Source organism: Epinephelus moara, chromosome 23 (assembly GCF_006386435.1).
Source record: "Epinephelus moara isolate mb chromosome 23, YSFRI_EMoa_1.0, whole genome shotgun sequence".
Taxonomy (NCBI): domain Eukaryota; kingdom Metazoa; phylum Chordata; class Actinopteri; order Perciformes; family Serranidae; genus Epinephelus; species Epinephelus moara.
Genome location: NC_065528.1, coordinates 18,163,344 through 18,175,876, shown reverse-complemented (window position 1 = coordinate 18,175,876; position 12,533 = coordinate 18,163,344). Strand labels below are relative to the sequence as shown.

At 41.6% G+C, this 12,533-nt stretch overlaps 1 protein-coding gene across 1 annotated transcript; it reads left to right on the top strand.

Annotated features, from left to right (window-relative positions):
* The first annotated feature begins 490 nt into the window (after positions 1-490).
* LOC126385086 (zinc finger protein 79-like) lies at positions 491-9,795 on the top strand. Its single transcript, XM_050036612.1, has 10 exons — positions 491-624; positions 2,510-2,592; positions 2,890-3,135; positions 5,397-5,611; positions 5,804-5,890; positions 6,011-6,106; positions 6,737-6,847; positions 7,110-7,227; positions 7,904-8,179; positions 8,393-9,795. Exons 3-10 carry the CDS (start codon positions 2,961-2,963, stop codon positions 9,331-9,333), a joined length of 2,019 nt encoding a protein of 672 aa, XP_049892569.1. The 5' UTR covers positions 491-624; positions 2,510-2,592; positions 2,890-2,960; the 3' UTR covers positions 9,334-9,795.
* Positions 9,796-12,533: the final 2,738 nt, after the last annotated feature.

Below are 12,533 nucleotides of genomic sequence, written 5' to 3'. Positions count from 1 at the left end.
ATAAGCTTTTGAAAAAAAACGTAATTAGAAAAACGACACAGGAGGCGGTCGCGTATGTGACGTCATAGCTTTCGCTCGCTTCCTGCAGCTTGGAGTGACTGCAACCTGGCACAAAACACACAGACATCTTCAATCATAAATCGATTAATCATAAAATAGTGGAATTTCAGCGGGGAGGCCAAGCTGCAGGAAGCGAGCGAAAGCTATGACGTCACATACGCGACCTCCTCCTGTGTACTCTTGAGTCTTTCTAATTAAAAAGCATATGTATATATATGTGTATATATATGTATATGTGTGTGTATATATATATTTATAAATATATTTATATGGCATGACGGAAGTGACGTGATACCGGAAGTTACTTTTTTGCACGCAGGAATGGCGCAAACATTTGAAATGCATTTCTTTTTCAGACTACACAGTATATACATGTAATTTGGAGTGCAAGCCCACTGCACACTTCCACTGTCCCTCCTGCAAATGATTATTAAAAAGAAGAGACCGGTTTGTAGACCATTTGGGACAGTGCGTCCAACAAGCTGTTGAAGAGGAGCAGGAGGCGCAGGAGCAGCAGGAGCAGCAGCAGCAGCAGCAGCAGGAGGCCAAAGAGCCTCTGAGCATGTATGCTTCAGTAACTTTACCATGGGTCAACATAAGTGGTTTTACAGAATGCAACAGTCATAATGCTTAAAATTTCCTTCTCATGCCCCAGTAGTTCACCTGGTAGAGTGCATACGACAAACTTAAAGCTGAGCCCTTACCACACTGGCCTGGCTTCCAATCCAACCTCAGGCTCTCTGCCGAATAAAGCAGTAATGCCAAAAAATAATCTTTTAAAAAAGTGCAGCTCAATTCTTTTGTATTTTTGTAGTGCATTTTATATTATCATTTCTTTTTTTTTTATAGAAATGATATACGTGGGCACGGGGGTCCTTTTGTGACTTTTTTCCCCTATAAATCTGGATTTTCATGAGAAATTAGACTTAAATTTTCTGATTAGTCAATGTCTTGTGGGTAAAGTTATTTAACACAAAATTCCAAAATTTGATTCTCTGATGTGCAGTTCCCTTGAGGATCCTCTGGATCTTTAAAAAGTAGGCTAAACCTGATCTAATGAACACACATTTTTGTTATTGGTTACATCTGTGTAATAAAAGGAAAACGTGTAGGCTATAATATCCATCTCTGTACATAGACTACAGGAACACAGGAAAGATTAAGCTGTTTGAAGTAATGGTAGCCTAAAGACCACATTGAAATGACTCGTCAGTTTTACTATACGATTCATCATAATGGGAAGTAGTGTTGTTTTTGTTTTTTTTTAAAGGTCCAAAGACAAGACTAGTTTATGCACATGGTAAGTTATGGTATATAGTTAAAAGAATTAATGTTAGATCTTAATGACTTGCCTGATTAAATAAGGGTAAAATAAATATAAATGGACAATTCATACACGCTATGTTAAGCAATTTTAATTTAAAAAAAGAAAGAAAGGTCACTTCCGTCACGCTATGGTAAACAATTTTGTTTTACTAAAAAACAACAAAAAACAAAGTTGACTTGTATGATTAAATAAAGGTAAAATANATCTGCATGTCTTTGGACTGTGGGAGGAAGCCGGAGTGCCCGGAGAGAACCCACGCTGACACGGGGAGAACATGCAAACTCCACACAGAAGGGCTCCCACACCCGGAATCGAACCGGCAACCCTCTTGCTGTGAGCCCTAGACGCTATGCAATTTTACTTTAAAAAGTTGTAAAAAAAAAAAAAAAAGAGAGAGAAAAGTCACTTCCTACCTAAATGTCAACATGTCAGTCCGTCACAATACGTTAGTACCAAATATTAGTAAGTCAAATTTTGACTCTTGTCCTCTTAAGGTGTTCGTAATTTGGCCATTTATTGTTGTTGTTTATCTTTTTTGTGATTAATATTAAATGTTGATTTAGTGCCTAATAAATTTCCACACTGTAGACACATCTTAAATGTCATCAACATCAAAGTGTTCAGTGTGGCACCAGGGTCAAAGGCAAAGACATCGAGGAACAGTTACCCCTAGGATCTCACCAAAATACCCCCTATGGTGCACTTTCACTTTTTTGGTTTGAGCAGTGTCATACCAGAACCCCCATCAATGCTTGATCAGAGCCACGGTGTGTAGCCCTGCCTGAAAATACAGATAGACACACTCTGGCAATTATAGTAATAGGATTTCAGCCAGCTCTTAAGTATGATGATGATTGTTTTAAGCATGACTGTATAGCAAGTATGAAGTGATTTAAGGGACACATACAACCTAAGATTAATCCAGGACAGATGATCCAAAAGTATTTTGTCCAATTCTAGGCCTGGGCTTCATTGTCAGTGAAATTGATTTAAAGGGTTTGGATTTGACTAACTATGTTGTCTCTTTTTTAGGATGCATATTACAATACAAAGTGGGCAATCACTGCCAGACATTGAAAGATGCAGCACATGCTGCAACAATTATCATTGTCCATTCTGCAGCTCAACATTTTTTAGACCTACAAAGTTGAGCAAAGTACAGGCACATCTGGACAGCCACTTCACTCGTGCAGTTGTTCATGAAGGTAAGATTTGGAACCGTCTCTCAGGAAATGCTAATAAAGTTAGCATGTGTCTGACAGTGCATTAATACCAGATATGCACAATGTTGTTCATGTAGTCTGCTGTAGGTTAGTTGATAGTGGACAATAATAGTTTAATGAGCAGCCCTCATCACAAGCAGTCAGAATGTGATAATAGAATTAATTTGAGCAATAAATTTAAATAAGTCCCTCTCTGATTTCTGTTGAACAACAAACTTAATTCAGACTGTGGGAATTCATAATTGTCTATCATGATACTAAAATGAAATTATGTTTCAGGGTACACCATCCACAGATGTGGTTTAGGCTGTCGGCCCCAACTGCATTATCACTGCATCAACTGCCAGTCAATGCTGGTGAGAAAAGCAGACTTTGTTAAACACCTGGCAATATGCAGAAAGAGACAGTTGGCTGTTCCACTGCCTCCATCACCCTCACCTCCCACCTCTGTGGCAGCTCCATCACCCTGGCCTTCCAGTAGTCCTCACAGCAGGCCTATCTCTCTGGCCCAGTTAATGACCAAAGGTAAGGGTGGATAATTACATTTTCAGTTGCAATTTGAAGTAAAATATCAACTTGGCAATCACTGTGTTGTTTGAAATGGAAGACTTCACGCAGAAGCTTGTAAAGAGAAGGAAGATCGAGGGATGGAATTTCTATTAAAAATGGGAAAAAACCACTTGTCTCTCACTTATTATTTCTTATTGGTTTTTTTTGTACATTTTTACATATTTATAAATGTTCAGTTTAATAATTTTAATCTGCTCTCACCGTAATCCTTGTGTTATGTTTTTGTAATCTTTAACATCTGGTGAAGAGTCAGTCAACTCAGCTTTATTTATCAATCATACAGTAACAGACGTAACAGAGGTCTTTTACTCCATGTACGCGATGAAACGCGCTGACTGCGCACGCGCCAGTTACAAGTCGCTCCAGTCCAACAGGTGGCGTCAGCTCCTGTAACTGTTTTGTCAAGGTGACGAAGAAGAAGACGACAATAAAATGGAGTCTTGTTTTGATACGAGGCTGTGCGAGGAGGTCCGCCGTCACCCGCACATATATGACTCGTCTTTGAAGGGATACAAAGACAGCCAGATGCTGTCGAACTCCTGGCGGGATATCGCGCGGGCGGTCGGGAGAAACGAACACAACTGCCGTTACAAGTGGAAATACCTGAGAGACAGATACGTGAGGGCCAAGAAGAAACAGCAAGAAAAGGGCGGTAGCGCCCACATACCTCCTATCATCTCCAAGTTAGACTGGCTCTCTGACTTCATCAAATATCGACCGGTAACTGGACCGGAGTGTGGATCCGGACATGCGCATGCGCTGAACGCCGCACAGACGCGAACCGACAGTTGTCGGATGAATGGAGCCGCGTGCACCTCCGCGCGACCGGTAGAAGTCCGCAGCTGTCCGCGGAACACGCAGAGTATGTGCAAGCATCACGCTACCGCCACCTACTGCTGCACAGTTTGGACCACAAACTACACACTGATACTGTCTGTCTAATAAAATATCAAAGAACAGAATACTGACAAGTTAATTATAGTTTAGTTTTGTTTGGTCATTTTCCAACTCTAATATTCTGGTAGATAGACAATACATAAAGGTAACGCTTTTGTAGCATAAAAAAAGAAAAGGAAACAAAACGACTAAAAATAGGACGTGTCCTCTGAATGAAACTCCTGGATTCTAGCTGTCCATCATACTTACATTACAACAGTATGAAATAATGTGTGTGACAGTTCTTGTATGCGGACTGAAATTAATATGCAGCTGTGTTTATATGATTTAATAATTTAAGTAGCGTTGCATATTGTAAGGGGCTGTTCGTTATTTATGAGGGGGGTGGGGTGCAAAAAAAAAGGCATGTCAGATAATTTTCACAGTGGGGAGGCACTTATTTTTTTTTATTTTGGCTTAGGGGAGGGATATACAAGCTAAAATGGTTGTATTTTGTATTTATTTTACTATTAATTTTTAAAGAAAAAATGCAGATTTTTAAAGAAAAATACCAGAATACACACACACACACACACAAAAAAGACCATAACTTAATCTGAGTTTCAAATAGTGATATTTCATCAAAATCACTTTATCCTACGCCTGTCTTAAAAAAATAAATAAACCGTTTGCATGAATTAAACGGCGTGCATGACGAGTAAAAAGTTGTTGTTGTTTTAACTCCAGGATTTTGTCTTTAACTTTCAAACATAAAAGGGTAAGTTTTAAAAATCAAATTACTAATTTGAGGTAGAGTCATGCATTTTCCACCAGTCACTTAGGCAGGCTCACACAAAAATATTTGTAGCTTCCGGAAGAGTAAAAAACAAAAGAAATAACCCTGAAGTCACACCCAAGCCACCCCCTCCTCTGATGAATAAAGAACAGCCCCTAAGTAGTTTCCTTAATCGATCACTGGTATCATTAACAATCAGTGAAGTGATTAATTGTGATTTTTTTTTTTTTAACATAAAAACTTTGCTTATACCAAACCACACCAAATGCAATCTTCCTCAGTCAAAGCTCACAGCAATATATTGCATGTTCTCTGACAGCATTGCACAGCCTATGAAACACATAAAAATTTAGCGACTGACTAGTTACTGCAATATATGTCCCTTATTCCAGAGCAAGTTGTGGTTGAATGTTAAGAAAGATGTAATATAACTGTCAAAGATGCTACGAAGTCATAAATATACTGTTACTGTGCATCTGTTTAAGTTTTGAGACTGCACAAGTTAATAACATGGTGTTTATTGTTTTACTGCTTGCACCTATAGACCTGCCGTTGGAGCCTCGCCTTCCTCTGTCATCCCTGCACCTTCTGGTTCCTCCACTGAGGTTGATGTCAGCCTGTATGTGGCAGGTGGCCCAGGAGCGAAATGTGGACCAGTATGATAAACTGGCCGAATTCATCACACTGGTGATAGAGATGGTCCCGGACCTTCTGAACTACAAGCAGAAGGCTCAGCTAATCCTGGGACTGAAAGCGCGGGTGAGTCAATGTCCTCATCTTTCCTGTTCATTTATCATCACCATCATCATCATCATCATCATCATCATCATCATGTCATAGTCCCCAGGTGAGGGTCATTTTCAAGGAATAATGCATCTATTGTCTGGTGTGACAAAATCTAACAGTTTTATTTTGACAGTGAAGCTTATAAGGTTTGACTGTGTTTTTCAGCTCATCCTTGAGTTCATAAAGAGGACGGATGTTGACTGTAAAGCTATCCAGGACCATCTTCTTAGTTTCCAGCAGAGGATGACAGAGGTGGGCAATGTAGCAGAGGCATCTGCCAGAGAAAGACGGATTATAGTCTTTAGGTGTTGCTTACCTTCAGTTATACATTGTTAATGCATGGAAATGAACTTCACCTGGGCTTCACGACAGGACCAAGATGGAGAGGTGGAGATGTCAAAGTCAGCTTTTGTGGAGCTGGTTCAGACACTGCTGGCAGACCAATCTGAAAAAGAGATTTTTTTCAAGGTGAGTTTTATCCTTACATTTCTTTCAGGGGTGTCAGTTGTTAAAGGGACAGTTCATCCCCAAATCAATCATATCTCTTTCCTCTTACATGTCATGCTAATTATCAATCTAGATTGGTTTGCTGTGAGTTGCTGAGTATTGGTTATCGGCCGTAGAGATGTCTGCCTTCTCTCCATTATAATGGAGCTAGATGGCACTTGGCTTGTGGTGCTCAAAGCGCCCAAAAAATACATTTGAAAAAACTCGTCCATGAGTAGATGCACTCTTCCTTCTGCGCGGTGATACAGATTGTGTGTGTAGTTTAGTAAAATTTTAATAGTTCCTACATGAAACTGCTCACAACAGATTTTTTCTTGGTGCTTTGAGCACCACAAGCTGAGTGCCATCTTGTTACATAACATTGGAGAGAAGACAGACATCTCTACGGCTGATATCTCCAACACTCAGCAACACACACCGAAATAATGTAGACTGATAAAAAACACTACAGGTAAGAGGAAAAATATGTTTGTGATTTGAGGGTGAACCGTTTCTTCAAGTCTATTAACATATGCATCTACCTCAGTAGTTTTTTTCTGTATATTTGATACATGATGTTTATATCGTTTTTTTTTTTTTTTCATGTCAAAGGAGGTCTACTCTGTACAATATGGAGCTCGTTTTGATACAGCGCTCCAGATCCTGGTGTGGGAGTTCTTCTACCAATTGGAAGAGTTGCTCCCAGTACCAAGTTTTTCACAGGTAGGCAGCAAGCTGAAAATAAACTGACCGTCCAACTGACCTTCCTGACCTTGTCTAAGTAATTAGCCGTCATGTCATAATGGCTAGTAGAATAAGAGCTCTTGCTAAACCACAACACAGATTATAAATGTAGACCCATAGAGTGAAGAATGAAGAATGATCTTGGAGGAAGATGCAGGAGTTTAGAGACTTTAAAATAAATAAATGTATAGATACACATGATAAACCTTGTTTTTAAAGTACCCCCACTGTTCTTTTCTAGGTATTCTCCATGTTTGACGTGTCTTCCCGCCACTGTGAGTTTGAGCGGTTTGTCTCCGACCCTCAAGATCTGAGGAGGATTCTGCAGCGCCAACAGAAGCAACAAAAGTTGACCAAAAGTAAGAATCTGTCATTATTCCCAATTACAGTCAAGATGCACTGAGACACCTTTTCCACTAATGTGCCATGAAAATTTGCTTCAGCCAACCGCCACTCCCCATCTAATACCCACCGTATTATCTGTTACAATTACCATAGAGTATAAAATGATTGAGTTTAATTGGGGATCGAGGTTACCTACTTTCTGTTGAAGAAGTTAAGTAATTTTGAGGTGAAAATGTGATGAGTGCATCCATCCTACGGGGGACAGGAAGAATGTGTTAAGTATTTTTTGCCTTCATTGCTCACGTTACCCAGATCATTTTAATATTTCTAGTATTCTGTGTTGAATTCTTTGTAATCTCCATTTATTACCTTCGTCAAGGAGGTCATGTTTTCGCCGGCGTTGGTCTGCTTGTCTGTTTGTCTGCAAAATAACTCGAAAAGTTTTGAACGGCTGTTGATGAAATTTCAGGAAAGGTTGATAATGGGACAAGGAACAGATGATAAAATTTTGGTGGTTATCGGTTCAAGCGAAGTGGATAAAACAATAAAATGGCGGGAAATCCAAGCTGCTTGGCGGAGGTCTGCGCTCTCCGAGTGCTCTAGTTTTGCTACTGCTGCCTGCCTGCCTGCCTGCCTGACAACTAGCATGCCTCTAGTGCCTCTAACAAGAACGTTATCTCCGTTTCTCAGGTGAATTCACCTTCATGTCAGACACTATCCTCTCCACGCTGGCATCTAAACAGACTTCAGCGGCATTTCAAGATCATGCTTATCAAAAAATTGATGATCAAGATGGAGACGGGAAACCAGAGGGAAGAAATCAAGAAAAGCCACAAAGTAAGGATGATGAAGAGACTGACGACAGTTCCATTGAAACTAACCCAGACACCCGGCTGCAAGAGCGCGGCCTGTCACCGCTTACGTCCTCTCCATGTTCTGAAGAAGCTGGTGCGGCAGATGACGGCGGTGAGCATCTTTAGTATCATGATTTTCTGGGTAATCTAAAAAAAACTATTCTTATGTTGGTGCAAGTGTTTGCTTTGATTATATTGGCGTTTTTTTTTTATTGAATCTGTCACAACAGGAATTGTTCTGAGGATTTTCTCAAGCAGGATACTACTTGGCATGTAGTCTCTGTTGAGTGAACTCATCTCTGATTCTCTTGTTTTCTGTTGGCAGAAACAGCTGGTGAAGCCGCCGTCCAGCCACCCAGATGCTCAGAAAGCTCAGCGGAAGGAGTGGAGGAACATCTGGATCTGAGGATAAACGAGCTGTCAGAAGAGAACACAATCCAGTCCTCGGCAGGAGACAGAGCCGATGTCTCTCTTCCATTCAGTGAGGACTCCTTAAGCGCCAGTGAAAACACCTGCCTGGAGTGTGGTGAGACTTTTGCACGTCGTTCCTCTTTGAAAAAACATTATCTTGTTCACCCTTCGGCACGGCCGTTCAAGTGCACTCAGTGCGATAAGGCCTATAAATACAACAAAGACCTGAAACAACATTTGCGTAATCACTTTAACCCTAAAATCCTGGCCTTCGCTTGCAGCGTTTGTGGGAAGAGATTTAATTCTCAGGCTTTGCTTACAGTCCACATGCGTCATCACAGCGGAGAGAGGCCGTACGCCTGCTCGTACTGTGACAAGAGGTTCCTGACGAAGCCAGTCTTGACGACCCACATGCGTCTTCACACCGGCGAGCGCCCGTATGCCTGCAAGTTTTGCGACAAGACATTCACACAGCTGTACCCGCGCACCGTGCACCAAAGGACACATAACAAAGAGAAGCCGTACCTGTGCAGCACATGTGGTATGTCCTTTAGTGGCTCTGGGGCCTTGCTGGTGCATACACGCACTCACACGGGGGAGCGGCCTCATTGGTGCGACTTGTGCGGAAAACGTTTCGCCACAGCCATTCAGTTGACGGTTCATCGGAGATTCCACACCGGGGAGAGGCCGTACCCTTGCTCACATTGTGACAAGTCGTTCCACAGTAGTACAGGACTGAAGAAACACATGAGGACACACACGGGAGAGAAACCTTACAAGTGTATAACGTGTCACAAGACGTTTTCTCAAAGATCCAACATGAGGATACACCTCAAAGTCCACAAGAACCTCTAGCATACTGTTGTTGATGCTCGTGGGTGTTCACGTTACTGTATGAAAGGCTGGTTCATTGCTATGTCAAGACAGTCTGTTTTGGTGCATCTCCATGTCAATAAATCACCAACATGTATGTTTGCATGTAAATATCGACTTAGGACACTCAGATAGTACAGATGTGGATTAATGTGTACGTATATGAACCTCACGTTTTAAGAGACCATTGTTAAAGAGTATATGTTTAGGTTCGGTTTATGTTAAAGACTTTTCAATAAAAATAAATACCAAAATTAAGGAGTGAGTGGTCTTATGTTTGACATAGTGACAAACGTGTGTGACTGAGAGATAGTCATCAGTTATACTGTAGAATCTGAAAAAGGGTGTGTGATAAATAATGTTTTGCACAACTTATAAACATTTTTTGATAATATTCTTATAAATTTACTTGTTTTAAAATTTGCAACCAAAAAATGTACTGGGCAATAAACTCGTCACTACATTGTTTCAAAACATATCTTTGGCCTTTCTGTGCTTCAATATCTTGTCATTTATTGGTTGACATAAAAGCCAATATGGATATATGTGCAATGAGCAAATATCGGCTAATATTGGCCTGGCTTATTCTTATTTCAGGCTCTATTTGAGAGGGTTAACTCCAATGAAACAGTGTAACTCCTTTATTTTGCCAAATATTACTTACCATGAACTTCAGTCCATAGGGTTATACTGTTCATGGCCCTAATGAATGTGTGTACCGGATAAACACAGCTTTGTTTTAAAGTAAGTTTCGGTATAAGACCATCAGGGATTCATGGGAACAGGGAAGGATCACAGGAAATCTATTGCTGTCAACTATGATTGAGGAGCAAACCGTGGAGTGGTCACTCTTATGACTCATACTTACATTGGGCTCACTTCGATAGTGAATTAAATAGTAAAGATCCCCTGGAACTCCCTCAAGGACCTCTATGAGTCACCAGACCTCTCATTGAGAACCAATGCGCAAGACCATCAGGGAGCCATGGCAACAATGACACAAAGGTAAATCAAGAAATTGAGATCCTGTCCCAGGATTGGCTTGTGTGACTAAATGACAGGCATCTGATGTCACCTCAGTATTCCCTCCCTGGGAATCGAACACAGACTACAGCAGTGCAAACACTAAATCTTTTAGTCATAAGACCATACCGGAATCATCGCGCCCTCCACCCCACTGACCTTCAATCACCTTATCCAGAGCCCACGGCGAGTTCATCAAAAGCCCACTCCTCTTCACATCCAGATCCTCAGCTCAGGCTTCATCTCATGTCATCACCACCATTACCACCACCAGCATCTAGACTCCATAGGGGGGTTCTCTAATCTACTATGTCTTTACCACCCTGCTGGAATAGATGACATCACAATCGCCAAAGATTTTTCACATTTCTCATACTTAGGTGCACATGTAAATAAACATCCTTTTCTCTAAGAATGAATCTCTCCCGATTGAACAAAATTACAGGCATCTGGTGTCAGGCTTCTCGAGCTCTGGATACCTGGAAGGATGACATGAATGTAAATCAAGCAATTACAATCCTATCCCAAAACTTGCTTGTTTAACTAACTTACAGGCATCTGGTGTCAGGCTTCTGGAGACATGGCAGTGGGGAAGGATGACACAAAGGTAAATCAAGTAATTAAGATCCTGTCCCAAAATTGGCTTGTTTAATTAAATTACAGGCATTTGGTGTCACCTCAGAATTCCCTGATTGGGAATCACACCCGGGCTGCCACTGGATCCTTGCCACTAGACCAGCAGGTAGTCATTTCATGTCACCTCAGCATTCCCTGACCGGGAAATGAATCCAGACCGTGGTGGTGAGAGCGCTGTCAGGACCTTGTGACAAGCTCACTGCTGCGATGGGGGAGTATGTCGTGATGATGCCAAAGCTTCTCGACATAGTGATGCAGCTCAGTGGAGAAAGCGTGGAAAGAGGTGAAATAACTGGGTTGACGTTGGCACTTATTTTTACACTCTGGGCAGGGTCTGGATGGGTTTTGACTGCTGTTGGGCCTCCATGGGGGCGGACAGGCTCTGTGGGTGTGATAAAGTGTGGAAAATCTTTAGAAAGCAGCAACAGGCTGTGTATGCTCTATTAGACCCAAGTTTCTAGCAGCGAAGGCTTTCCTAATCCAAAATCATCTTATGGGCTGAGATGTTGCAATGGTCATGGACACTGTAAACCCTTGAACAATCCATGTATCTTTCCCAGTGTGAAGGACTAACTCTTCAGGTTCTCCTTCCAGGCCAGATTGGCAGGCTGCATCATGTCAGAGAATTGTCCACTCAGACCCATCATCTATCACAGCACAAGCCTCCATATTTCAGCCTACATGAGTCAGTGGAACCTTTGCTATCTTGAGCAAAACCTTTCGTTTCCCTCAACTCCTCAACTGTATTTGCAAGACAAGAACTGGAGGTGGTCTTGTCTAACAGCTTTACCTTCACTGGTGTGTGGTCTTCCTCTGGCAACTTTTTATTGAGATCTTGTAGGATAAAGAGATGTCAGTGGCTGCATGTCTTGCAGGGTGCCGTCAGTGTGCATCTTGCCTGATGACTTCAACCACAGTGGCAGCACAGTATATTGCTCTTTATCCAGGTCACCATCTGCTCGTAAATGGTGGGTATTGACATAATAAGGGCAATAGGTCTTTGTTTTCTCACAGGGGGCATCAGTGCATTGTGGTACTTCTACTCCTTTAGTCTATGCTGCCTTCTCTGCACTGAGATGTGGAGATATTTCCATGACTGGGTACTTCTTGTCTTTCCAATGCTCTCCATGGGTAATAGAATTGGGTGCTATCCTCATAGACTTGTATCTCAAAGTCTTACCAATCCCCAAATCCCCACAAAGACAAGCAGTAAGAAGTATAACTTACAACTTCAGAAGATTGGAGGAAACACGCTGTACTGCCAGCCATGCCACTTGGGCCAAATCACAGACCATGCCAAACACAGAGAATCCAGGAAGAAACAAGAGCGTAAACTGAGCATCAGACACCTGCCCAGATAATAGTTATGCCAGTTCCTCCCAGCAATCAGGGAGCAGGCATTATTGAACCACACCTGGTGTGCAGGTACTGAGGAGGGGGAGAGAAGGGAAATTATCCCATTCTGCCACACAAATCTACACAATGCATATTAAACATGATCATTAACAGATTAATTGACAACT